Source organism: Equus przewalskii, chromosome 30, assembly GCF_037783145.1.
Source record: "Equus przewalskii isolate Varuska chromosome 30, EquPr2, whole genome shotgun sequence".
NCBI lineage: Eukaryota > Metazoa > Chordata > Mammalia > Perissodactyla > Equidae > Equus > Equus przewalskii.
Genome location: NC_091860.1, coordinates 17,330,129 through 17,357,521, shown reverse-complemented (window position 1 = coordinate 17,357,521; position 27,393 = coordinate 17,330,129). Strand labels below are relative to the sequence as shown.

At 40.8% G+C, this 27,393-nt stretch overlaps 1 protein-coding gene across 2 annotated transcripts in view; it reads right to left on the bottom strand.

Moving 5' to 3' along the window:
• Window positions 1-27,393, bottom strand: part of CUBN (cubilin) — a 256,044-nt gene that overhangs the window by 112,908 nt on the left and 115,743 nt on the right. For both annotated transcript variants that reach the window (XM_070600806.1, XM_008510973.2), the window contains 6 exons: window positions 26,512-26,686; window positions 25,392-25,561; window positions 5,676-5,835; window positions 3,531-3,644; window positions 1,664-1,774; window positions 210-338 (listed from right to left, as the gene is read on the bottom strand). In XM_070600806.1, coding sequence (XP_070456907.1) covers window positions 210-338; window positions 1,664-1,774; window positions 3,531-3,644; window positions 5,676-5,835; window positions 25,392-25,561; window positions 26,512-26,686 — 859 coding nt within the window. The remainder of the gene's footprint in view (window positions 1-209; window positions 339-1,663; window positions 1,775-3,530; window positions 3,645-5,675; window positions 5,836-25,391; window positions 25,562-26,511; window positions 26,687-27,393) is intronic.

Below are 27,393 nucleotides of genomic sequence, written 5' to 3'. Positions count from 1 at the left end.
GAATGGATAAAGACAATGTGGGACAAAGTTCACTACTGTTAGAACTTACAAGAATGTTAACCTACTTTGGAAGAAGGTGAGGTTAGTCACAGAGGTGATGTCAGGAAACTAGTTCCCAAATTTGTAGGTAAAAGAGTTGCAAATAACAAACCGAGGATTTCCACCACATTTCCGTTAACCTAGTAGCACCAATTGCTAACGTTTCTTACCCGATGATGATGCGGCGTATGTAGCATGGAAACCATCAAAATTCATTCTAGAATCAGAGATGAACCTCAGCGTGAGGGCGTTGCTGAAGGAAGTGATGGGATGGGGCATGGAGGTGCCACAATAGCGGCCTAAATAATGAACATAACAGCAAGGAGAATGAACGATGACATGGCATAAATGTGTCTTTACTAGAATCACAAGAGACCAAAGCAAACAGAAGAAATCACTATTAGGAGAACCATTTAAATCAGGATCCGTGTTTGAGACAATACCTGAGAATTAAAAATAAACTATAAATACGGGCTTAGGAGAGATGATGATTTATAAATACAACAAAGAACATTAGGGGGCGATAACAAAAAAGCAGATGATCTAGCTCCAAACGTCTCGAATGCTAAAATCTCCAGCACAGTAGGGACCTGCACAGACAAATGCACCAACACTAAAAGCAACATATTATAGCAGAGAAAAGTGTGGCTGTTGGAATCAGAATACCAGGATTCAACTCCCAGCTCTGCCATTTATTAGTCACGTGACCTGAGTCAAGTTACTTAAGTTCTCTGTGCCTCAGTTTCTCCACTTGAGAAAAGGGAATACTGATAATCATGAAACCTATATCATAAGGGTCTGAGGATTAACTGAGTTACTATTTTTAAAGTTCTTAGAATAGTACTCAGCACAAGGTAAGTGCTACATTTGTTGGTTAAATAATGTAACCTCATCCTCAGTCAAATTCTTATAGACAAAGTCACAAGCAACACGATCAGAAGTGTGCATGGAGTGGGCATTTTCATCGATGGCTCGCTATTGTCTCAGGCCCTGTTCTGGGCACTGGGAATAAAGCAATGAGCAAAATGAAGTCCCTTCCCTGATGGAGCTTCTCTTCTGGGCAGGATGAGCTTGTAGGACAAAGCTCACACCGGAGTAAACTCATGGGGAAAGTTTAAATAACCTGCGACGATTTTGCTTGAGGCCATTTGAGAAGCTAGACAGCAGGACCCTCTCATTTTACTGGGATGTCTTACAAACAGAACTGCAGATTACTTATTCACTTATTAATATTTTTTTGCTTCCACTGAGGACAAAACCAGAAGAGACACGCTCAATTTGAATATAAGAACTGTGGTCGGACACGAGGAAGAAATTTCTCACAGAATGCTATCTAATGCTGGAATGGACGACATTTCACTGCTGTCTAAAGCAGTTGCAACTTTTAAATATTTTTTTAAAAAAAATACATAAACTCTTTGTATCCTTGAATATGAACAAGCCGAGTTTCTTGAACCCCACATTCAGTCCTGCTTTCTTACCCTCTAATTATCTTTACCTGGCTTATGCTGTTCTTCATATTTATCAATAGTATTCTAACCTCGAATGGCAGCATAGACATACATAAGTACGTAAATAAAACACAGCCAAGGCCACAGATGTAAACAAGTGAGCGCCACAGTACCTCGGAGGGGCGCGTCATCGTAACTGCCATCCAAAATTTCTAAAAAATCCTTTGTACATGGTGTGCTGCTTTCAAGTCCAAAGTGTCTGAAGGAGAGAGTAATATGATTGACTGAAAAAAAAAAAAGAGAGAGAAGGCAATTTAATAAAGTACTTGCAAATAAAACTAATACCGGGAGGGAAATTTCACCTCTGATAATGTCACATGCGGGGTCTCCGGGGGAAGCAAGGAATCTGGAAGATTTGTACAGGGGCTGAGTGACTATAGAGGGAAAGTACCGATGGCTCTGCTAAAAGGTTTCCTTTGAAGAGCAACAGAATGGATGTTTTTGAAAGTGCCTGTAGAACCTGCAAGTCTGGTCGTGGTAAATCAGAGGCCCCTTGGGCAGGTGCATTCCATGGACTATGGGGAATGTCTTGCTGGAATATATCGTCTTTACATGGTTTTATATCAGCCATTGCTGCATTCCTCTCTGAAGCATTTTTCTCAATAGAACTGGTTCCCTAAACTCTGATTCTTTACCTGTACTTGTAAATCAGACTCTCCTCTCCCTGGCACACATATCGTAGCAATCTGAGTTTTACTTTAAGACCAGAGCCAGGGCCCTGGAGCTTCAGAGTCATTTATAGGAAAAGCTTTGAATTACTTGCAGATCCACAAGTGCCTGGGTACGTTTTCCTTTTGTTCTTCTGCCAGTGTCCCTAATCTTCAGCATGGGATCTTTTCCTCCGGCTGTCCTTGGACCAGTGAGATCTTTCATCTCAGTACTTTACAAATCATTAGAAATTATCTGTAGGTGCAACCCTGCTGGGCTCAAGGCAGGGGGCTTCTTTATCCAAGGCTCAGTTTCTGGCTGGCTGACAACTTTCTTTGAATAAGGATTACATCACCAGGCCCCAAATCATATGCATGTCAACAAAGATATCTTTTCGTTAACTCTTAACATCCCTAGGGAAAGTGTTAGAGAAGATTTAAGCCAAACTCTTCATTTTTTAGATTAGCTAATGGGGCCTCATTAGTTTAAGTGACTTGCCTATTGTTACACAAGTCATTAATTATAGAGTGGAGTTGAGAACCTAATGCCTTTCCCACATTATGTCTGAAATCATAAATTTTTCCTGAAAACCTCAAGGAAGGGCAGGGCTCATCTGACATAGGATTCATAAGGGCCCCAGGACCATCCTCTTTGTCATCATTTTGCTTGAGTCCTGAGGGGTCTCCTCATTTTCTCTATCTGTAAAATGTGGGCAGTAATCCTTACCACTAGATTGCTACTCAGAAAACAAGATTCTAGGATTCCACAAAAGAAATAAGGTAAACACTTATTAAGTGTTTATTCCAGGCCTATGCTCGGATTTTTTAAATACATGCATTGTAAGAAAGATCAGTTTTATAATTAGCTTCCACTTTGACTGAAGATCAATACCCTCATGGCACTGCATTCCCAAACTGTGAATTATTAATTTTCCAATCTATAGTTCTTATTATTCATTTATTCAGTTAGTAACAGTCTTGAGCATCTATGACACTCAAGGCACACTTGTCAAAAACTATTTATTTATCAATTATTTTTGCTTACTCCTTATCTCATACGCCTGTCCATACAGCAAGGTCATAGGTTTTTTTTCCTTTGCTAGGCCTTGAAACTCAAAAAGAATTTTAAATTAAGAATAAACAGTAAAAATTGCTTCCTATCAGATTAGGAAACGCCTGTTCTCGTGCACATCAGGCATTAGGACTTCCAAAAAAAGAAGAGGAAGGCCATCAATTGTTTCCACCAAGAAGATAAGAACATTAGTCATAGAAGGACTTTCCCACAGACAGCATCCATCCTGGATTCCTTCTCTTTTCTGTTTTTGTTACTTACATGGAGGCTGAGCTTGAATTATCCAGCTGCAGTTCTGATTGTTTGGATACTTGGCAGGGAACAATGGAGAGGATATAGTATCAAATGAGTCGGTGAGGATGTGGCCTCCACAGGCTGAGGAACACACAAACACATACGGATGTCATACACTTTTGATTTCTACTGACTGTATGCAACAATTATTTGATGAATGAAAACATAACTGCTTTTCCTTATTTCTTTGTTTTTTGAGAAAGATTAGCTCTGAGTTAACATCTGCCACCTATCCTCCTCTTTTTGCCGGGGAAGATTGGCCCTGAGCTAACATCCATGCCCATCTCTCTCTATTCTGTATGTGGGACGCCTGCCACAGCATGGCTTGATGAGTGGTGTATAGGTCTGCACCCAGGATCTGATCTGGTGAACCCCAGGCAGCCAAATTGGAGCACGCAAACTTAACTACTATGCGACGGGGCTGGCCCCACCTTATTTCTGAAATGCATGCCAAGGAAGTTCTCTGCCAAGGAAGCTGTGTGTAAACCTTCAAAAAGTGGAACACACTGTACGTTTATAACAATATTCTTCAATCACGGGAAGTGAGGAGTGGCATAGAACAGCAGATTAAATGGCTGTGAATTGCCTGAAACATTCAAACACAAATCTGGCATTGATTCACTTATACTGCCCACTCATGAATTATAGATATAGGGATAATCTCTTTATGGATGACTTCTTTTTTTAGGTAAATAAATACTCAGTTGAACAAGACTTCACAAAGATGGCTGTGTATTATCAGAGAAGTGAAAAGCTCTACGGGAACCCCGAAGAAGGACAGTCTGCTGCCAGTTGGAGTATAAGAGGCTTCTCAGGAAGGGGACAGTGGCTGAAGGAGGAACTAGGGGTGAGGAAGAGGAGTCCAGGGAGAGGGCAGCCTGAGCAAGGACACAGAGGGGTAAGGGCTGCATATACACAGATGCGGCTGAAGCATGGGGCGCTTGAGGGGTGTCAGAAGTGATGCTGGAAAGAGATCAGGCAGGTACTGGGCCCTTGGGTAACATCTAGAGGAGCTCAGACTCCATTCCCTAAGCAGTGTGGAGCCAGGACAGACATTGGAGCGCTCGAGGGCATGATCAGAGCGGGCTTCCGTGAGTTGACTTTGGAGGAAGATAGGGAAAGGTGGGAGAGATTGAGGAGGCTATTAACAACAGTCCAGATAAGACCTACTGGGGACTTTTTATTAGCATGAAGCAAAATATAAGTGAATAATTAAGTGAAAAAAATACATTAAGAAACTTTTCTTTCTTTGAAAGCATGGAGAGGGATTGATTTCTGCAGACTGTCTCACTCCAAAGCCTACAGTGCATCTTTGGGAGACCCAGATCCAGAAACCATCCCTAGCCAAGGCTCCTCACTAGAATACAAGTAAATCCCCAAAACAGACTGACTGACTAAACAGACTAAAGTGATGTGGAAGGACGAGGATCATCTGAATAAACATCAGAGGCATATTGAAGCCAACCAACAACCCCTCCAGCTCTGAGTTTCATCTCTAACAGTGGGAGGAAGGGTTAATCCTAAGAGTCCCGGATGAAAGGCACTGGGTGGAAGGTCTAGGAGGAAGAACTGAGATGTGATGATTTCAGAACAGAAACAATGGAAAACGGCACTGATTCTTCAGGCGGACAATGGCAGGATTCAGAAGTGAGAAACCACTACCTCGAGGGTTAGAATCTGACTCCGCATTACAAGCAAGTCTTGTAATTGATAGCTGGATATCTCCTTCTAGTGTAAAACCTTGGATAAATGCTAGATAATTCACCTATGAATGAATAGGAGATGGGTAAAGTAGAACGAATGAATTCAGATAAACACTTCCATAGTGTCTCTAATAGCAAAGATACTTTTAAGTCTTATTCTGAAAACTTGTTTGAGAGATGCATAGATCCAAAGGAAGTTAGCATCATCTAACAGTTAGACAGTAGTAAATTTAAAGGATCAACAGCTGGAATAGTTGAAGATCATAGTTCCTTTGTTCTATTCAAGTTGTTGCATGTTAAGCAGAACGCCGGGACCAATTTCTGAGGGCTGGTCTCATTTTATTGTAGTACCAAGAGGGGCACTTAAGATCAGGTGGCCTGTGCCTTGGGGAGACCCACAGGTACTTGCTTTGCCTGAAGCGAGCTCGGAAGCCTTTGCTCTGTCTGGAAGGGCCAGACCGAAACCGCACAAACAGGCTGTTTCCTGAAGAGGTGATGGGGTTAGTGAGCTGCTGTCTTCCACACACACTGGCAAGGCGGGTAGTCGTGTGGGTTACATCATCATACACCTATAAAGAAAGACGACAGGGAGAATAGTGGCTCGGAACTTGTGATTTACATCTAAAAGGCCCATGTTCCATGAACTATCTGCACATTGGTGAGCTGGTGGAAGACAACACGTTTGCTGGACCTAGTGCTTTATTTCATGTTCCATGGGAGTGTCTGAGTCTTTGGTCATTTCTAGGGAACTTACATGGATTTCAGTAGGAGTTTCTCTGGATATTTTTGTCAAGGCCATCATTTTCAAAGCCTTCTTTCCTCCCCTGACCCCAGAGCAGTCACATCATGGGCCATATCCACAACATGTGCTGAAATGTTTGATGCAACAATGAATATAGGAGCAAATGGACGAGAAATAATTATGAGCAACCATTCATTTTCAGAAACCCAACATTTGCTGGAGCTTTTTTGCTCTTCATAGGGTCATGATCAATAAAAAAGAGAAAGAGAAGAATTCTTTCAAATGATAGAGTGATATGAGCCTAATTTAGAAAATTATCTTATTAATTTAAAAAAATACATTGGGCAATGGGTCTGCCCTGTGCTATGCTGGGATTCAGCTGACCCTCCGTTAGTGCCAAGGAAATAGAGGTTCTGTTACACGCACCCCAAATCACTGTATTGGTTTGTGAAATTGAACCTTGCTCATTTTCTTGGAATTCAGTGTGTCGGGTGTGAATTTTTTAATGTTCTTATGTATAAACTGGGAAGAAATGAATTCCTTCTCTTGGATGATAATAACAGCAACCATTCATTAAGTGCTTGCTATATGCCAGGAAACGGATTCAACTCTTCACATATGCCAATCCCATTTTCTCCTCCTGAAATTCCTTCCATTTTTAAGAAAAGGACAACTGCTACACAGAGAGCCTAGGTTATGTGGCCAAGTCACACAATTTCTAAGAGAGACCAGGTCATTTTGAACCCAGACAGCTAGATTCTAGAGTCTAGAATTGAAACTCTCATTGTGTCTAATGCAAGATATCAATCAAGCAGGATAGATGCATCAACCGCCAACCACCAGAGTGGGATTAAAATGTGAAGTTAAAATATGGCTGTTTCATTCAAAATAAATGGTCACGTATTTCATAAGAAAGTCTTGGGGAAAATAGAAAGTTCAGAGATTTAATACAAAGGAGATACACACAAATGACTTTAAATATCTAGTGATGATTATAATCAGTGTTCTTTTTAGCACATAAGTATGATTGGGAGGGTATTCTCAGTTTAGTTTATGCAAGCACACAAATCAAAGGTCAATAGGATTTTTAACTCTCCAAGTGGGGGCTACAGCTTTTACAATAATGAATTTTAAATAAATGTGGTTCTTGAGCATCACTTCTTTTCTTTTTCTTTGTTTCATTTAATGTTCAAATTTTAAACCAACATATCTAGTAAATAAAACTTTAAAACTGATTTTTATCCAACATTTAAAGACTGATTAAAGACGAAGTTACATTTTCTTAACCAATTCAAAACGTAGTTTCCAATCTAGTATGGCTGCTTCCTTTGAACACTTTGAACACCTTAAACAGTAGTAGCCAAAATAACATACAAACCATCATCATAAAACTTCTTACCATGTTTACACTTCAACCTGCTCTCAAATATGACCATCAGTGGTTTAATCCAAGCCTTCATTATTTCTATACTTGATTTTATACTTTCCTAAGGTCATAGCTATAATATCCTAAGATTTCAGTAATGTTATATTAACACTGTCTTGCTTTAAAGAATACCTTCTAGAATGTCTGGGATTACAGGCTCTGGGAAATATACCAACTGACTCTTGGTCATGACTACTTGCTTCTCTCAAGGTGATCTGTTTGTTTGTTTACAGCACTATTTCCTAAACTGTAGTGGAACACTGGGGTTCGATGAAGTTTATAGACTCCTCCACCAAAAAAGCAACACCAACACACACACATTTTTGCAAGACCGTGAGTTGGCAAAGGTAAGACTCTTCTAGTTTCTTTTACTTCTCCCCAAATTCAGAGGTCTAGTGACTAAGTAGATATAGTTCCTTCCCTTTCTAAGTTGTTTGCTTTTCTCTGAATGGTTGCAATCCTCTTAAGGCAAAATAAGTAGTGGAAAGTTAGGTTAGAAAGTTTGGAAAGTCAGATCAATGAGCCATTTCCCTTGGTACGCTTTGAACGGGCACACCTTCCAGGAAGTGTACATTTCCCAGCCACCCCCCTCTCCTAGAGACCCTCGAATTACAGGACCACGGCTGAAATTCATATGGCTGGGGAATTACAAGGAATAGAGTCAAGGTAGAAGGTTTCCAAACATTCCTGAATCAAAATTATATATCAATGGCACCCTAAATTTGATTAACATGTTGTAATCTTACAAGCACCAACACAAATGTCCTAACCTAGTCCTCAACACCTTGTGAGTTTTTTTAATGAAGAAAGTGAGACTTAACAAGTGTGCTAGCTATTCAAGTACTGTCACATTCAACGAAAGCTAGTGACTCATCCAAGATCGCATAGCTAGTGAGTAGCAGAGTCAGGAACTTAATTCTTCTCCCTTCAAATTCTGCATTGTATCATGCTTCTTCTCTTTAGTTGTTAAGGTATATTGTAGGTACCTAATTGTCATTTTATGAAAGTACAAGACAGGTTATCACAGAGACAGTTGTTTTTTCCCAACAGTTTAGAGTAGCAATTCTTTTATTTGAGTGTTCTTAACACTTGTAATATCAAATCAATTTGTTTTAATTTATAAAATTGTAAGAAAAAACTTCAAGGAAGAAAGTATGAGAAAACTTGTTCCCATTTATTTAAAATTCTAAAGTCATAAAAATTATCGATATGCATTTTCTCTTACTTCCATTTAGTTTCCAAGATAGAACCAGCAAATTATATTACTATTGGCTACACATGTAACAGATTCACACAATTTATATAATTCTTATGTAAGTCTACTTCCAAGAGTTTTCTAGGCCTGGGAATTGATTATTCGATCTGTTGTTTAAGTGGTAAAAGTCAGATAAGTATACAAAATAAGAAAAACCATAAATTTCCACTAACTCATTTCTAGACAATACTAGTAAAATGAAATTTTGAAGTTGAAACCACAGAAGAAAAAGTGGCCACCAACCCAAGGAGTTTCAACTACCAGGGCTCTAAAAACAGAGGCACACCTGGTTTAGTGGTAAGCTAATTTCTACAGGAAATTTAATCAGTCTCTTTACACAGCATCCAGAGTTTTGTCCAATTTCCAGATACCAACACATTCATTCAAAATACCTAAACTTACCTTTATCCTATAAAAATTGGAGACTTTTTAAAAGAGTAGAACCCCACACATAACAGACAATGAGTGTTTGATGTACAAATGAGTAAATGAATAACATAGATGACAGTAAATGGCCTTTAAGAACAGAGGACTAAGACTGAGGAAAACCCAGAGTTAAGCAAAAGCTGGCCTCTCCCTCATGGACTGGAATGCACAAATTCGTAGCAGGCACGATAGTCGGTACAAGAGGCTATTCACAGCCAGAAAGAGGTCAAGTGGGGCTGCTTTCTGGGCAGGCTTTCCACATTCTGGGCCCAAAGGGCAATGGAGGAGGGTCTTGTCACAGGGCAGAGGCCACGTCACACACACAGCTCCCGGGTGCCTTCTCACGGGTAGTGCCAGCCTTTCGCCAGCACGGGGAGATAACATGGAAGGCAGAAGGTGGGCATAGGACATCAGACCCATCTCCAAGGCCCAGGGTAGTCCGAACACATGACATTTTAAGGTGCTATAGGGGACCCTCCATACCCTAAGTTCAAGCCAGAAGTTAGAACTAAGCTAAACATTTATGAATCTTAATACTTGATGCTTTAATATCTTAAGGAGATTTGGTAAATGTCAACCCTTTTTCAAAGTTAACAAGCGTCAGCTCCGGCATAAAGTGACATGGGGAGGAAAATCGTTGAGGTAAGAGACTAGCATGCCTTTCTAGATTTTTATAGAGGTGTACGTTCAGTCTGGGAAGGACCGGTAATTTGAGAAAATCAAAGAGCCAAGCCAAGGGAGGCTTTACCTTCCCACACACTTACCGATGATAGAAATATGTATTATTTAACAGTATGCATTATTTAAATGCTGATGGCAGAATTCTCTTTAGAGAGAAAAACAGTCTTTATTTAGCAAAACACCTTCATAGGCTCTCGGAGAAGGACTGCGATAGGAGAAAGGTTATTTTGTGTTACCATGGACAAGTTTCTATCCTTCACCTTCCTAATCAGTAAAATGGGACTGACACGAGTATACAGTGCATATTGTTCCTCAAAATTAAAAGAGTTACAAGATATAAAGTTCTTAGGATAATTCCTGGCACTTAGTAAGTACTTAACACATATTTGCCTCTACTATTGAAGTGAGGCAGAGAGATGGCTAAACCGCTGTTTAAAACATGAATAAAACTTTGGAGGGAGGGAACTAAAAAGCTATGGAGGCAAAAACCAAAAGAGGTCCAAGCGTGGGAGTTTGTGCAGCAATATAGATGAGGCGGGAGCCTTAATGGGAGGCATAATCCGTGAAAATTACCCCACTGGGATTGTGGGGTGCGGGGTGGTAGGCAACTGCTGACCTGGCTCCCAGTGATTCATGCCCTTGTGTAATCTCCCCTGGAGTGTGGGATGGTCCTAATGACTGGCTTCTAATAGATAGAATACGGCTAAAGAGATGGGCTGTCACTTCCATGATTAGCTTAGGAAAGATGGACTCTTCCACCTTGCAGGCACTCTCTATTGCCCTCTATATTGCTTGCCCTGATGAGGCAATATGCTGTGTTGTTGAGATACTCCATCAAGAGGCCACACGGCAAGGAGCTCAAGGAGGCCTCTAGCTAACAGTCGGCAAGGAACTGAATCCTGCCAACAGCCATGTAAGTGAGCTAGGAAAGACCCAGGCAAGCCGCATCTGGATTCCTGACCCACAGAAGCTATGACGGCTATTGTTTTAAGCCATTGAGTTCTGGGGTAATTTGTGATGCAGCAATAGAGAACTAATACAGGGGGTATGAAATGAGGGATTGAGGAAGGAATGAACAATGTATTTTTAAGGACAAGGATGTCTAATATCACATTTTAACTCGACTGCTATGCTGCTCTTTGCAGTAATCGCCTGCAAGCGCCTGGAACATTTAGTCAGTCTACTACACAAAAGAGTCTCAAGTGTGTAGCATTTTGGAGAAATAAAGAAAAGAAGTCTAAATTCTAACTTTCTCTTAACAAGGGGTAGAGAGAAAGGGAGCAGCCTTAAGAAGCAAGAAACAGAAGGCTTGAAATTTTACCAGTGGCAAGAAATGGACATCAGGGTGATCACTTTCCTGTCTCCTCGCTTCGCCACACAAGAATTCCTGAAAATATTATGGGGGGTGATAGGTTTCCTAGACCTCTGAGTCTCCTTTTGCTCGTCTGGAGTGATCAACTGTGTCAAACTCTACTGAAGAGACCAAAAATTATTCGTGGAACTTGGTGACTTGGAAGTCACTGGAGGTCCTAGGGGTAGTTTGGGTGTAATGATGGAGGCAGGCACTAACTGAGGGGGCCAAGCTGCATGTGCAAAGAGAGGAAACGGAGACAGTGTGACACTTTCACTTTCCTCTTAATAGCTGGCTCTCCTGGGGTTGGAGTGAGGAGTCACTGGGGAGATATGTGGTGCCTGGCCTGTGGTAAGCACTCAGTGAATGCTAGTTACCCTCCAGGGCATCCCCAAAGGGAAGAGGGAATTCCCAATGGGGAATTCCATTGTTCTCTTTCTTTACTGCTTCCTTCCTTTTTGGACAGTAAGACTATAACAAGTTGTTCAAGAATTCATAAGATCTATTAATGTACCAGGTTGCGTTGGGGATGACAAGGTATCCAGTCCAGTTCAGGAAGGGTAGCGATTTTTTAAAAAGATCTGTGTTCCTCCCCAAACACCTTCCCTACAACATCTGACCCGCTCCACAACACAGTTTCATAAATACCCAATCAGTGGAGCCGAAATGGATGTTGACATCCACGCTCAGCTCAAACCACATAGTTCTCCTTTCAGTTGCTCAGCTTTGGCTGACAGGCCACATACAGGGTTGGGCCCATCTGACGTTTTCCATCTGACCAACTAAGGCCAGGGGGAGAGCACACTCATCTCAGATATGGAACACCTGGAATGCACTGGCTCTTATGGTCAGAACACCTGGAAGCACTGTGTTCTTAGAGTCAGGACATCTAGAGTCGGATCCCGGATCCATCCGGTGTATTTGTTTGTTTTTGCCGGGCACTTCAGAAGCTTCTGGTTATCAGTTTCATCATCCTAAACATGAGGGTAGATAATTCCTCCTCCCTGCCTCATCAGTCAAATAAGACGATGTACTGAAAGTCTTGTGGATATTACATATTATGGATATGAAGACAAGTTTCTCCTATTTCATTATAGAAACTCTCAAACGTACATTTTTTTAGTGGAATTTGGAAACATATAGTAAATGTAGAAGCTAGTACTTTCACTTCCAGGGATCCACCCTAGGGAAACTCTTGCACAACTGGATTCCAAAATACGTACAAGAATGTTCACTGCTAAACGGTTTGTGATAGCAAATTATGGAAATAACTGAAACTTGCATTAACAGTAGAATGGGTGCATGACTCTTGGTATATTCATAAAAGGGATATTTTATGGTGGCAAAAAGAATGCACTAGATCTGAATGCATCACAACTTTTGTTTTTTTTTTAGGAAGATTAGCCCTGAGCTGACTGCTGCCAATCCTCCTCTTTTTGCTGAGGAAGACTGGCCCTGAGCTAACATCCATGCCCATCTTCCTCTACTTTATATGTGGGATGCCTATCACAGCATGGCTTTTGCCAAGTGGCACCATGTCCAAACCTGGGATCTGAATTGGCGAACCCTGGGCCAGCAAGAAGCAGAACATGCGAACTTTGCTGCCCCACTGGGCTGGCCCCACAACTTTTTTATTGTTACTGTCATCCAGTCCACTCTGACTCCTAGTGCCCTCTGTACAGCAGAGTAGAACCCTGCCTGATCTTTTTGCACCTTCCCTTCATCTTCTGGTGCTGTATCAGACAATGCTCTCCTGTTATTCATAGGGTTTTCACGGCCAATTTTTCCAGAAGTGAGTGACCAGGTCCTTCTTCCTAGTCTGTCTCAGTCTGGAAGCTCCACTGAAACCTGTCCACCATGGGTGACTCTGCTGGTATTTGATATGCCAGCTTTCAGCATCCTAGCAACATACAGCCACCACAATATGACAACCAATAGACAGGTGGTGGGGTTCCCTTACCTGGAAAAGAACCAGGGCCGGGCAGTGAGAACACCAGATCTTAACCACTAGACCACAGCATTACAATGCAGAAAAATGTTAAAACCTGATTGTTGAGTGAAAACAGCAAATGGAAGAGATAGATTGTGTGGTATTATTTACATAAAGTTTTAAAACATGCAAAATAATATTATATACTGCATATGAATGCACATATAGAATGAAAAAAACATAAAAATAGCCATGAGAATCAAAAACCCAAGTTGTCACACGTGGTTTCCTCTTGGCTGGGGCCTGGAATGGTATCAGTGCAGGCAAGAACTTCACTGTCTTTTTAGCAATTCATTTCTTTTGGGGAAAAAAATGGCAAAATATTAAGATTTGGCAAGTCCGGATAGTGAGATGTTTTTGTTCATTAGATACTTTATATGCATTATGTGGTCCATGCTTTTCCACGTACTTAAAATATTTCATAATAAAGTTTTCAATAAAGAAAAGAGAATCTATGTAAAGGAAATAATAAGAAATGTAGACTAAGATTCACATATAAATATGCTCTTCAAGCATTATTATAATAAGAAAAGAAATTCAAATGTAATCTAAGAGGTCACTAGTCAGCTAGTGGTTAAGCGAATTCTAGTATGTTCATATAATTGATTATACAGCCAAAGAAACTATTTTTAAGAAGAAATGTATTAAATAATGCTAAGTGAAAAGGGCAGGATACAAAACAATGCATGGTATCATCTTAACTATCCATGTTTATGTGTATACAAGTGTGCATGTGTGTGTTTGTAGCTGTTTGTTTAGGAAATAAGCCAAAATTTTAATAGTTTGTGTTGCAATATTATGGTTGGCATTAATTTCTTATTTCTTCTTTTCCGTATTTTAGAAATTTAATGTGAGGAGCATGTGCAACTTTTAAATAACATATATATTTTAAACGATTGAATTTTTAGCCAGTCAGACATGTAAATAATCACATAGAGAGACAGGAAAATACACTATTCATATAACAGTACTGCAGCGTCTAAGCCAGAGGGATATTAATGCCACTTAATCTAGTCTTTTGCTGTCTGACAGGAATGTATCGAGTTAAATGGCTATGGCTTCTGTTTTAAGATCTCCAAGACGTTTGTTAGCTGGCCAGTATCTACAACTGTGTTCCAGACCTCTCTTCAAGCTCTAGGATCACATATCCAACAGCATTCCAGACATCGCTGCTTGTATGGGCCCATAAACCTTGAAAGTCAATGTCTCAAACTGAAGTCAGCTCCCGCTCCCCTAATTCCTCCTTCACCTTCATTTCTTGCCCAGTAAATGCCAGAAGCATGTACCCAATTACCAACCCTTTTTCGATCTCTCCCTTACCGGCCCCCCCCCCCCAACCCAACGGATCCTTATGTTGGGTCAAGGTCAATTCGCTGTCTGATGTATCTCTTGGATCCCTTCTCATCACCTCCCCCGCCCTCAGGGCCTCCTCTTGGTCTTAGTGTGGGACCTTATCACATCTCTCCTGGGTCACCACAGCAGCCTGAACTCTTCTCTGCCTAAATTTATGTCCCCTTTAATTCAGTCTCCAAATAACTGCCACTGTGCAGTGTGCTCTTTCTAAAATGCAAAAATCCGCTACAAAAGGAAAGCTGAGTATCCCAATATTTTTTTAAATTGCACTAAATAAAGACAGGCAATCGCTGATGCTTTGCTTACGAAGTGGAGAACAAGTGCCTGATTCGGATGCACAGCACTTCAGCCGCAGCCCCCCCCCCGCGATCTAAACGCCGGCTGATGGAGTGACTCCTGATCATTACTGAAATAGTCATCACTCACAGCCCAAAGCACATGATTGAGGGGGAAACGCACATCAGCTTCCTCAGTAACGTTTGCATTTTCATTGCCAGAAACTGGAATACATTCCCTCAGATTGTTGGAGAGTAGGAGGTAGGAAAATATTTCTACTGCATCTCCCATCTTCTCGTTTTACTAAATTTCATTTGCTCAGGGAGAAAATAAACCAACTAAACGTGTGGGTTAAAATTATTACAAACTAGAGTAAGAAGAAACTATTTTAATTCAAAAGCAAAACACACAGCATGTTTTACAATCTCCAAAGTACGACGGTGTTGCACAGAAGCTTTCAGAGTTGAGCTTTCCATGCAAACAAATGATGGGTGTACATGAATATGCTTTTATTTTCATTTTCTGCACTATTCCTTTTTTCCCTCTTAACTGTTTTGTGAATCTTCCAAAAGATATCAAAATAGCACACGTATGAAGTGATAAAATTCACTGAGATGACATATTGAAGAATGTGTGAAAAATTTATAATATGTATTTTAAGATTTTAAAAAATATTTTAAGATAAAATAAAATGAGTCTGTTCATGAACTAATGATGACAGTTAGCAACGAACTGAGGATCATGGATCCCAGTTCTGTGTACCTAAGGTTCACAATTTCTAAAAAGATAACAAGACCTTTAAGATAGCATTAGTATAACAGAAGGAGTAGTGGTAGTAACAGAAAAATGAGGAATAGCAGCTAACACTCCTCTACGCCAGACACTGAAAAATGCTCTAAATATGACATTTTTAAAAAGTCAATCCTTCTTACAATTCGATTTTGCAGTTGGCAAAATTGAGTATCAGAAAATATCAGTAACTTGCCCACTGTCACATGCTGACATATAAATTCCATCTGTCTAACATCTGATCATTTATCATCACACCAAGCAAAAAGACAAAATCAAGTTTTCTTCGTTGAGAACAGAATGGTCAGAGACCATGATTCTATGAAGCTAAGGGAGATGTCCTTGGACTCCTAGAAAGATTCCCATGGAAGCTCTGGAAACAGAGTGGAAGTCTCCTCTCACTTATCCAGACCTTACTGGCATTTTAGAAAGTCTTATTTTGGGCCCCTGTGGATTTCAGAGGGGGCGGCACCTGTCGTGCATTCCAGCCCACAGAACATGCATGGGATTCCCAGCATGGCTAACCTCGAAGACTGTGTAACAAAGGGCACACTGTCCAGGACCAACAAATAAACCTAAAATTTACATCCCTGATTTCTGAACTCGATTCTATTCTTGGATTCAGATATAAATCCACTCCTTGTCCCTTTCTGGTTTAACCACAACCTAACTGTCTGGTCGGGCGTGGCCTCTTTCCTCATCTTGCCCTTGGCCTAATTTAGCTCTCAACCTGGTCTCTACTTTCTACTTCATTTTTAACCCCTTCCCCCAACTCCTGTCTACTGCTTGGGATTGCCTTAAAGCTTCTCAGGGTGAAAAATGTGGGGATGGGTAAGAGATTTAGGGTACAGAAGACATCCTTTACATCAGGGTGCACAGTCAATTTTGAGGATGAGAAATATTTTCACGTGTTGTGTATGGTCGTATAGTCGCTAATGGAATTCCCATTTTGGAATGCGTACTGCTCCAAGATAGAGGAAATATTAAGTGATAAGGAGGGGAATCCCTCAGGAAATTATCCAAGCTGTTAAAGTCATAAATGTAAGTGAGGAAGGAAATGAAAATATTACTCATTTTAGCAGTTTTTCTCGGGGGTGGGGAGGGAGGAAGCATCAGTTTCCTCAGTCAGTGATATTTTCCAGCTCCGCTCCTCTGAAATGAAATCCCAAGTTAAATTCTCAGGCACACGTGTCATGTCAGGACATTGTCACTCCTATTCCTTTGTTCTACATTATTCCTCTCAGTCTTCAAATGTTACAGGAGGCTAGAAACTGTAATAATTTGCAGTTGTTGCAAGCAGTGACTCCAAGATTACTGGAAATATTGATATGAGAAGAAGTGCAAGAAGCTCATTTTTTTTTTCACAAATAAACAAGCATTTAAGGAGATTCTGAGCTGAAATGTAAGCAAAACAAAACAAGCCTGTATGCAGAGATTGCAGAACTGTGGCTTCAAATGATTTTTGCTTTGGGGATATAAAGGATTGGCACAACTCGTGGTGGCTAACTTGGCCCTGGAATGCAAAATGGCTAAATAGGTTATTGAAAGCAAGCCACAAATTAAACATTTTAAGGAGATCGTCCTCAAGTATCAAATGGAAACTAAACTTTCTGTGGTGAGGAGCGAAGGAGAGAGGGAGAGAGAAAGGGAGGAAGGAAGGGAGAAACAGATTGATTTCCATCATAGATTTATTTGTAAAATGATAAATATTTAAAGACTTGTTTCCATTGTCTCTTTGTAGCACTGAGTTCTATTATTCCTGTGTCTACTTGCTCTGTTTTGGAAATGATCAATGTTTTAAAAGGAAACATATCATGGGTAGTCTCCTAAAAAAATAAAACAAGATATGGAGACTGCTTTCCGGATTTGCCCTGTTCCATCCTGTGCCTGGTGGTCAACGTGAGCAATAACAGACCCTGCCGCTCTGGGGTGGGAGTGGGGGAATCTGGTTTGCTTCAGTTTAAATCTGACACTTTGCTTTCTTTCTCCTAGATCAACACAAAACGCTTCAGAAAGAAAACAGTTACTCATCACACGCCCCTTTTTTGTACTGGACTCTGTTAGTTCTAGTGTAGATTTTCTCCAAATGAGAGGCTGGATCTGGACTGTGGCCTTCCTGCTTTTATCTTTTTCTTATTGATTCTCACGAGGCAGACATTCCATCGTGCTGAGCAAAGAGGATGCTGAAATCAGAGGTCAAGAGTCTCCAGGGGCCGGTGATGCTGCTGAACTGACTTCTCTCTTCCCATTCTCACACGGAGCTACAACCAGTATTTCTCAGAGATCAATAAGAGCTCACAGAGCTACATGAATTTTAGGTTTAGAAGAGAGATTCTAATTAAGCAATTAAACTGTCAGCCGGAGGTCACTTTAACACTCAGCCTTCGTGAAAGAAGACATAATGGAGCCATTTTCATGATGACCATACACAGTCATGCCCAGCCGGTGGGTCCCACTGCTGCCTTAGCAAGAAATCCTCACAATGTGTCATTCAGGGGAGCCTGAGGTTAATTACACTAGCCACTCAACAGGGACTCAGCAGAAAGTGCAAACATATTACCAAATTAGTTGAAATCTGAGCACAGGTTGAGTTCTCTGATTAGCTCACCATGACGCCATCGCCCCTTCAATAGAAGTCAAAAAATTCAGCTTCTCTCTTCTTACATTATAGCAGCATGAAATTCTAGAAAACACACTTCTGCGATGTTATCTAAGCTTTCATGTGGCTCAAAATAGTGAGATTATATATCAAGAATGGTGCCAGGGAGTGAACTCAGCACAACACATTCTCAAATGTGTCGTCTGCAATTTTCCCCTGAAGTACGGATCTTTACAGGAGTAGAGACTCCAAAACTTCATTTATTCATTTATTCAGCCATGCATCTACTGGTAATTCATGCATCAAACAGACTGATGCCTGGGGATGCAGACTACTGCTGTAGCTTATATGAAAGGGGGTGGAGGCTGTGTATTACTGTTCCATTTTTAAATTTTCATTCGTCTCTTCTACTTGCTGAATTTTGCCTTTAGTTCCATGAAGCCAAGAGTGATAGCACGGGGTTAGTGGTGGGTTTACCCTGCCTCCAGGTGGGCCCACTGGGGACTCGGCCTACTACAAGAAGAGCTCTCTTCTGTGTAGCAAGTGGAGTGCGGAGACGACCTCCTGCCCAATGCCATGGACTTGCGCCCAGAGTGAAGGGAAGCTCAGTGCTGTAGGAGTCTCTTGTGACTTCCGGAATGAACCCACCGCTGACATGGCCTGACCCTTAGTGTCTGTTTCTTCAACTCCCACCTTGTTCTCCTCTTCCTACTCACAAACACAGCTCCTAACAGGATCCTTTTCCCTGGTTTCCCTCCTCCTGGTTGGGTTCCCCAGGCACTCGATTCTATAAACGAGAAAACTAAGCTCGCCAGGCCATGAAGAGAGTGAGAGATGGTGCCCAGCAGTGGCTGGCACATGGTTGACACCACAGATTGAATGGATGAAGGGAACCCAGACCACCTGACTTCAAAGCAAAGACACTTGCCACTTTGTATTTGAAATCCGAACACTTTTCCTTATACTGATAAATAAAGACTGGGTTCATCTGAAAGAGAATTCAAAATGGTCCCAAAGTAACCCTGGTTTTATTTTCTCCTCCTGTTTTTTCAGTTCCCCTTTATGCTGTGATTCATTTCCCTGCATGTAGACTGTAATCTTTATATTTTACCAAAATACTTGTTCTTACTTCAGGCTTGCTTGCATTTTAACACTGGACCTGCTATTAATTTCTACCTGCTCTGGATCCCGACCCATCTGAACCTCAATTTTCTTATTTTTAAAATAAGGAAATGACAGTAAATTATCTTAAATCTCTCCTCTTTGAAACTTAACATTCTACGTATCTATGTGTTTATGGCTATTAACCATAATGACTGTTAAAACTAATATTTCCACCTCTGACAATCCAAATTGTTATAGGAATTCTAAAAAACATGATGGCTGGTCCCATCCAAGCATAACTGACCCTAGTATTGAATAGTACACTTGAGCTCTATGAAAAAATCTCATGAACACAAACGTTATCTGGCAGCATCATTGGCAGCTGAATATTTTTCTCTTTGTTAATGACTGTCTAAGCAATAGAACCAAGAAATGGACTTGAATGTCTCCAGAATGAATGAATGGCTTTGTATGAGCTTAAACTGCAGAGATGTTATCTAAGATATTAGACTTTGGAGTACATTTCACATCCAATGTCCGTCTAGCTATAAAGGACAGATGGTTGGTCCCTCAATGCTCGCCTCCACGAACCCCTGGACAACTAACTAGAACTTGGAGCCAAGCTTCCTGCCTCGCCAGGGCACTGCCTGCCTGGTTCCAAACCTCACAGACGTCCCATCTCCACAACTGTGTGCACCTGGCAAGCACACACAGTAGATCTCTACCCCAATTTAGCTGAACAGTCCTCTTTCACATTTATCTTTCTATAAAGGTGATTTATAAATGGTGCAAACAAAAATGCCTTGGCTTGTACATGATTTATGCAATTTTCAATATAAATAAATTTGCTAATTTGAGAGAAATATCTTATGGTCGGCCATGTGTTCCAATTTCTCATTCTGAAAATATGAAATTTATAGAACCAGTCTGTCTGTTCTTCAGGTCTCTCCTCTGATAATATGACTTCACCAATTATTCCATTTATCTCTTACATTCAGCTCCTCTTTTCATACCAGCACCTGGTCCTTTCAACATGCTTAAGATTTTCTATCATTAAAAAAAAATGACATGGGCCGGCCCGGTGGCTCAGGGGTTAAGTTCGCACCTTCCACTTCGGCGGCCTGGGGTTCACCAGTTAAGATCCCAGGTGCGGACATGGCACCACTTGGCAAGTCATGCTGTGGCAGGTGTCCCACATATAAAGTAGAGGAAGATGGGCATGGATGTCAGCTCAGGGCCAGTCTTCCTCAGCAAAAAGAGGAGGATTGGCGGCAGATGTAGCTCAGGGCTAATCTTCCTCAAATAAAATAAAATAAAATAAAATAAAATAGCAACAGCTTCCCATTGACCTTGCCTTACCAATAGGTTATGACCTTTTATCCCCCTAAATCATTGACTTCCATAATTCTGGGGAAAAGCTAAGCTCCTGCACCTCCTAACCCATTATGATCTGGAGTCTTCTACTACTACCCACAGCAATCCTGCTCCTTACAGGCCATCAAAGATCAAATCCAGTGGCATCGTTTCAATCCTCGTCCTAGCTGACCTCTGCGGATTTGACACCTTTGACCACCCACTCTTTAAAATTGGCTTCACTCTTGGTTTTTACACTATCACTCTCTTCTGGTTCTCCACCTGCCTCTCTGAGTACATTTCTCAGTCTCCTTTACCTCTCTTCCTTCATTTGCCCCTTCAATGGTGATGTTTCCCAGAGTTTACTTGGCCCTTTCCTCTTTACAAAATACTCCTATAAGTGACCACCCCCACTTCTGTGGCTTGAACACCACCAAATATATAGAAATAATTTTCCATTGTATATATCCAGTTCAAACTCCTTCTGCCCACTGAACTCATATGTTGAACTCTATAAGGGACATAGTGTAGACTTTTAAACTCAAAAGTTTCCATATCAAACATTCTAGTCTGCCCCTTTACTCACTTACTTAATGGCTTCATCATTCACCCACTCTTCAAGTGAAGAGTCTTTACTCCCCCATCTCTATCCCCGAACTCGCTCTCCACCATGTAATTAGCCTCTAAACATTGGTGACTATATGACCATAAGAGTTCTTCAGTATGTCTCTTTCTCTCCACTCCCAAGGCCATGGCCCAAGGTTTTGCCACAGCTTCTCTTTCTCTGCCAACTCAGTCCTCACATGGCTGCTTGTTATGCTTGTAAAATAGTTTTGAGTCTATTAATCCTCTGATTTACAGAAAACTTTCGCCAACCTCGTACTATCTATAAGATAATTTAAAATTCTTCACTAGAGCATAAAAGGGTTAGTTTGTCCAACTTGGATGTCTCTGTGGACCCTTGGTCTCCACATGCTCCCCAACATATAGCTACAGTCCAGGCACAACACTCCCCTTTCTTATTCCCAAATGTCCATGCATGTTCATACCTCTGTGCACAATTTCCCCTATTCTTTCCCCAAAGACTCCTCTCCTGCCTCATTACCACATTTCCATTAGTGAAATTCTGCCACTTAAATGTCATCTCCAGTGAGAAACCTTCCCTGGCTTCCAGACCCAAATGAATCACTCCTGTTTTCTCATGATTATTATTAGAGTAATTGAGTCCTAGGTACACTAAATGCTAGGTGCTGTGCTAGGAGAAAGGCTCATAAGTAGGTTCTTCTTTTCCTGATGACCGTGAGGCCCAGGATTACAGACAGGAAGTCCTGGCTCCTAAACCCACTGCCCCTCCTAGTATTCCATGCCACCTCCTCTTCCGGTGCTCGTCGAACCTGCCTATGAGGGCACTCACCATCAGCATCATTATGATTATGGCCAGCACAAATTAAGAACTTTCTACGTGACACACAGTTCAATTTCAGAATCTCAAATATCCCAACAATAATATTGACACGGTTACTCTTATTAGCCCCATTTCACAGTTAAGGAAACTGAAGCTGAAAGATTCACTTTCTCCCAGGCAACAAAGCTAGAAAATGACAAAATCCAGGCTCAGTTCTATGCCCACCCCATCACAGAGCTAGACTTCTTAACCATGGCACCATGCTGACTCTTGCAGTTGGGGCAGTTTACTTCTTATATCAATGTCTTGCTCAAGGGCTTAGTGGCATCTGCTTCTTGATGCCCCATCTGCCCACTGGCGGGAATACTCCACCCACTTCATACAGGATTCTCTGATGGACAACTTGTTGGGACTATTACATTTTATATTTTACCTTATCTCCCAGACTGGACTCCTCCCAGCACCTGGCTTTGGGTTTATTTTCCTGTTTCCATGCCTATGACCAGATGATATTTGAGATTTCACTTCCTCCTTTCTGTTGCCTCCTCCCAGTTTGTTAAGTCAAGTCCAGCTGCATGCTGAGATATGGCAGTGGTTAATAGTAAACCCTGTCTGTATATTTATATCTTATGGAGGTGGAAAACCCTGCTCAAGACCACAGGAGGGAAAAAATGCAGCCATGCTGGGTTTGCCTTTGACCTAGGCTATGTTTTTTTCACACACCTTTGTATGTTGAATTCTATGGATTATGGACTTTACCAAAGGGAAGAAACTGTGCCTGGCAACATACAGACTGGGAGAGCGAGCAAATAGTGGAGACATGCCCACTGCAGGCAAAACCATGAGGTAGGCAATTTGTCTCTGGCCCATTCAAACTTTTCTTGAAGGCTCCTCTTCTGCTTCAATGCTTTATTTCACCTTCATTCTTAAAAGCTATCTTAGAACAGTATAGAGCTCCTGACGGGCAGTTGTTTTCTTTCTTCAAACTAAACATACTATTCCACTGGCTTTTTTTTTCCCTTCCAGCTATCACTGTTGAAAAGTCAGCATTCAGTCTGACACTTCTTAAAAGGCAATCTGTTCTCCCCCTGACCCACTCCTCTGGCTGATAGTAACATTTTTCCTTTATCTTTATGTTTTTTAGATAAGTATGTCTTTCTATTTCTATTTATTTGACTGTTTGGGTTCCTTGGGATTCTTGTTTTTGTAAATTGGTGTCTTTCATCAGTTTTGGAAAAGTCTTAGTCATTAGCTCCTCCAATATTGCTTCTGCTCCATTTGCCTCTTCCTTTTCCTTCTAGGATTGCAGTTAAACGTATGTTATACCTTTTATATGTGTCCTCTACGTGTCTTAACCTCCCTTCTGTATTTTTCATCCTTCTGTTTATCCATGCTTTTTCCCCAGTAGATTCTTCTGACTTATCTTCCAGTTCACTATTTCTCTCTTCATCTCTGTCTAATCTGTCTAATATGCCAAAAAACTCTTTGACTGAGATCTTAATTTCAGCTATTGTATTTTTCCAATCCAATACAAAAAAAAGTATCTAAAATTTTTAGTTTGCTCTTTTTCATATTTGCGATGTCATTTTTTTTAGTTTGCAGGTCCTTGCTGAGAGTTTGACTTTTATCTCCACAAGCTTAATAATCATAGTTGCTTACCAATCTCGCATATTAGTGTGTTTGTTTCCATTGTCTATTATTCATGTTGTATCTCATTTGTGATATATAAGTATCTTTGATAGTGTGCTGGCTATTGCATATGAAAAATAATTGTAGGAATGACATTTAGGATGTTCATATCCCCTTGGAGAAGATTTTAAATTGCTTTGGGTGGTGGTCCAATGCCTAGATGCATTAGCAATACAGAGTTCCCTCTCATTATTCCATGACTTAAGATTTTGGGGGCCACTCAGGTGACTTGAAGCTGGGGTACAGTCTCTGTGAAGGCTGTTTTACTTTCATTTTACCTAGGACATGGGATGGTTTCCCAGGACTTCCACTCTATTGAGGCCCTAGACCCAAACTTTGCTCCTCTTTGTCCTGAGAAGCTCTCAGAAGTGCTGCTAACTCCTTCTGGATCAGCAAATGCCTAACAGGCAAAAGCAGTCCCAAAGACGAGGTTCATATTTCTCTCAGTTTTAACTCAGAAATTTCATACTGCCTTGTGAGTGCTTTGCTGCATTTAGGAAGATGTTTTAAAATATCAGGCAAAATTTTTAAATTGTCTCTGTCAGGAGAGTCGGTCCAAGTTAACATCATGGAAAATGAATGTCCCATACCTTAAGTTTGTATAATGCTTTTTGCCAACTTAGACTCTGCAGACTCATTTAGAAAATTAATACAAAGTCATAAATCAACTGATCTTTTAAGTAGCTTAATGATCTAACCTTGTAAAATAATACTTGAAATCATACCATTAGACTGGACTACTTTGAAAAATGTGAGAGAGCTTTTGGGCTTTTTTAAGTTAAATTTGGAAGCTAGCCAGTTGGAGTTTATGTAAGAAACTGCCAGGAAAGTAAAATAAAAAGATCCATTTGCCAAGAGAATCTGGTTTATATTTGAATGAAATGTTTCTAAATACAAATGCAAGATGGAAAACCTTTTGTTAAAAAACATAGGTAACCCAAAAAATTAAAATAAAAAGAAAGCCTCAAAATAAAACCTCACTCACTTTTCCATTAAGCACAAAGCATTAGTTTCAGATGAGAATATATTAAAATTATGGGTAGTAATAGAAACTTTCTGTCATCTAACCAACTAATAGCCATATCCCTTCTCCTCCGCCCTCATCTCTCAAACTATTATGTCCTATCAGACACAATTTATTCAAGTAGCCGAGTGAGATACCCCGATCTCAAGAAGAGTAGAACCCTGTGAGAACCCTCAGAGGCTTAATAATAATTGATTTAAAGTAGTTATGATAAATCCTTTCCACTACACTTTCCAAATCGCTCTTGATATCTAATGGGAACTTCTGTGAAAATTTTGCTTTCTTGATTAAAAAAAAAGGACAAAATGGAAACAATTAACACTATTCCTTCTCCCTTTCTCCAGATTTGAATTCAGACAGGATGTCCAGTGCTTCTGCAGCCATTTTTTAACCATGAGGTAATAAACACAAAATGAAAAGGCAACACAGTAAGAATGGTAGAGCAGGAATTTAGTTGCTAAACAAACCCTGCAGTTATCTACCTGCTGATTTGTATTTAGATAAAAAATAAATATCCTTATGTTTTAAGTTGCCAATAGTTAAGTTTCCCATGATTTGACATTGAAAACAGCCATAACTGATACATTCACTAAATATGTTGATGTGGCAGTGTTTTGACCCAGATTTGACTAGAGATAATGCTTGAAATTTATGTCACTTACCACAATACAAGAGTCCTGAGGTTCAAGGTCCAAGTCAGTGAAGTTCAAAAGAACACGGTGATTTCTTTCCACCCGAATGACCCAGGAACACTCCGTGTTACTTCTATAAGGACTGGGGTAATTTGGGGAATGAATCTCTCCACTGGGAGCCTGGAAAACCCCACCACAACCTGTAGGTGGGAAACCCAATTCAATAATGAGAGGAATCCCTGATGCATAAAACTTTACACCATGACCTAATTTAGAATCAGTTTGGGGTAATTTAAATACCATGTATGTATAATTATATATTTAATTCTCATTAAATTCATGCATGGTTAACATTAGGAGAGATCTAATATACCTACCGTATTACCTTAGAGTTCTAGAAGTGGGGCCATCTCTGGGGTCTCATCTCTGCTTTGGCATTTTCTAGCTATGTGACTTTGGACAAGTCACTAACTTCTCTAAGCTTCAATTTCCTCATTAGTGAGAAGAAGATATGAAATAAACCTCCCTCATAGGGTGGTTGTGAGGATTAAATGAGATAGTCCCTGCAGAATAGTTAGAAAAGTGCCTGCCACATAGTAAACTCAATAAACATGGCTATTACTAGTAGCTGTATAGGTTAATAGCTGGTAAACTTTTTGTGCATTAATTCTTTATTTAAAAAATCTGCAACAGGTAATTTATTTAGACTGCCTAAGATCCTGGGCAGACTGTCACTACCTGACACATGGTAACTCCTGGGAGTTCACAAATTTAACATCTACAGTTTTGGCATTTGCCAAGCATCCAGAATTCTATACTACGGCATGAAGTCATTTACCACTTTGCCGGTGCCCAAATTTGAGGCTGGTGAACAGGCACAAGTCCCTTGGAGAACATGTGTTTAACCAATCACCCTGCTTTCACCGTGGACTTGCACACTTGCATGGACTCGTTTTCACATACAAGATGACTCTTCAGAAGTAAACTCTATCACATCTTTTTAGGGAACAGTCTCGGCCAAAGCAGTATTTGCCATTTGGGAAGTCACAGAGTTGTCGGGATGTAGCCTTCACACCTGTCTCCAACCCTTCCATGAAACTTAACAAGGGTTCGGCTTCAGTATTCTGACATACCTCCTCGGTCCACTCACCTCCAGGGACTGCTCGCCAGGAGACGTTGAAGCCTCTCCCATTTACGGAGCTGTCAGTCTTAAATCGAATTGCTAGTTCGTTTCCAGTGCTGGAGATCTGCATGGGATTCTCCAACGATCTTTGGGCACACAACTGGGCTATTCTGGGAGAGTGGAAATCAGGGCCTCCGTAGACCTAAGATGGGATGTAGAAAAAAGGACTTAACTCAAGAGACATATTTAAGCAATTACAGCCCTTCCCCGACTCCCTTCTGCCACTAGCTCTTGGCTTTTATTATCATTAGAAGCTGAAATCTCAGCCTCCCTGGGTGGGGATGAACTGTAAACTTGAGCCGGATTTTCAGAGGCACTCCCTGTGCCCTAGGAACACACAAGTTCAACCACCCACGAAATGCCTTCTTATTCCATCAGCCAGAATTGTAGAATTGAACTGAAAAGATTATTCTGGAATCTTCCCTCTCTCCCCTCTTTCTCTTTTTCAGTCTTCATAGGAGTCCCTGCTTTCTTTGTCAGAAGCATTGCAGATAACACAGTATCAAGTCTGATTTTCTGACTCTTCTAGGCACATAGGAACAGTCTTAGCATAAAGCCATTCTGTTTGTGTAAGTCGAGTTCATTGAAGGCCATCGATCTCCTCACTACATTTTTAGGATTCTCCACTTTGCAATCTGAATATTTTATAAGATTAGGCATCTAATATAATATTTTTGCTTCTTTGGAGGGAGTGAAAATATAACCTCTATCAGTGTGTCCAGTGGTATCCTCAACAAGGGAATCCCTCAGATGCTCTCTGTGCCTACTCCCAGCACGCGCACTCCCAGGGACATGACCGAGAGCATCTCACTTCCACTCGGGAATTGCCTGGACTCTGTGTCAGTATCT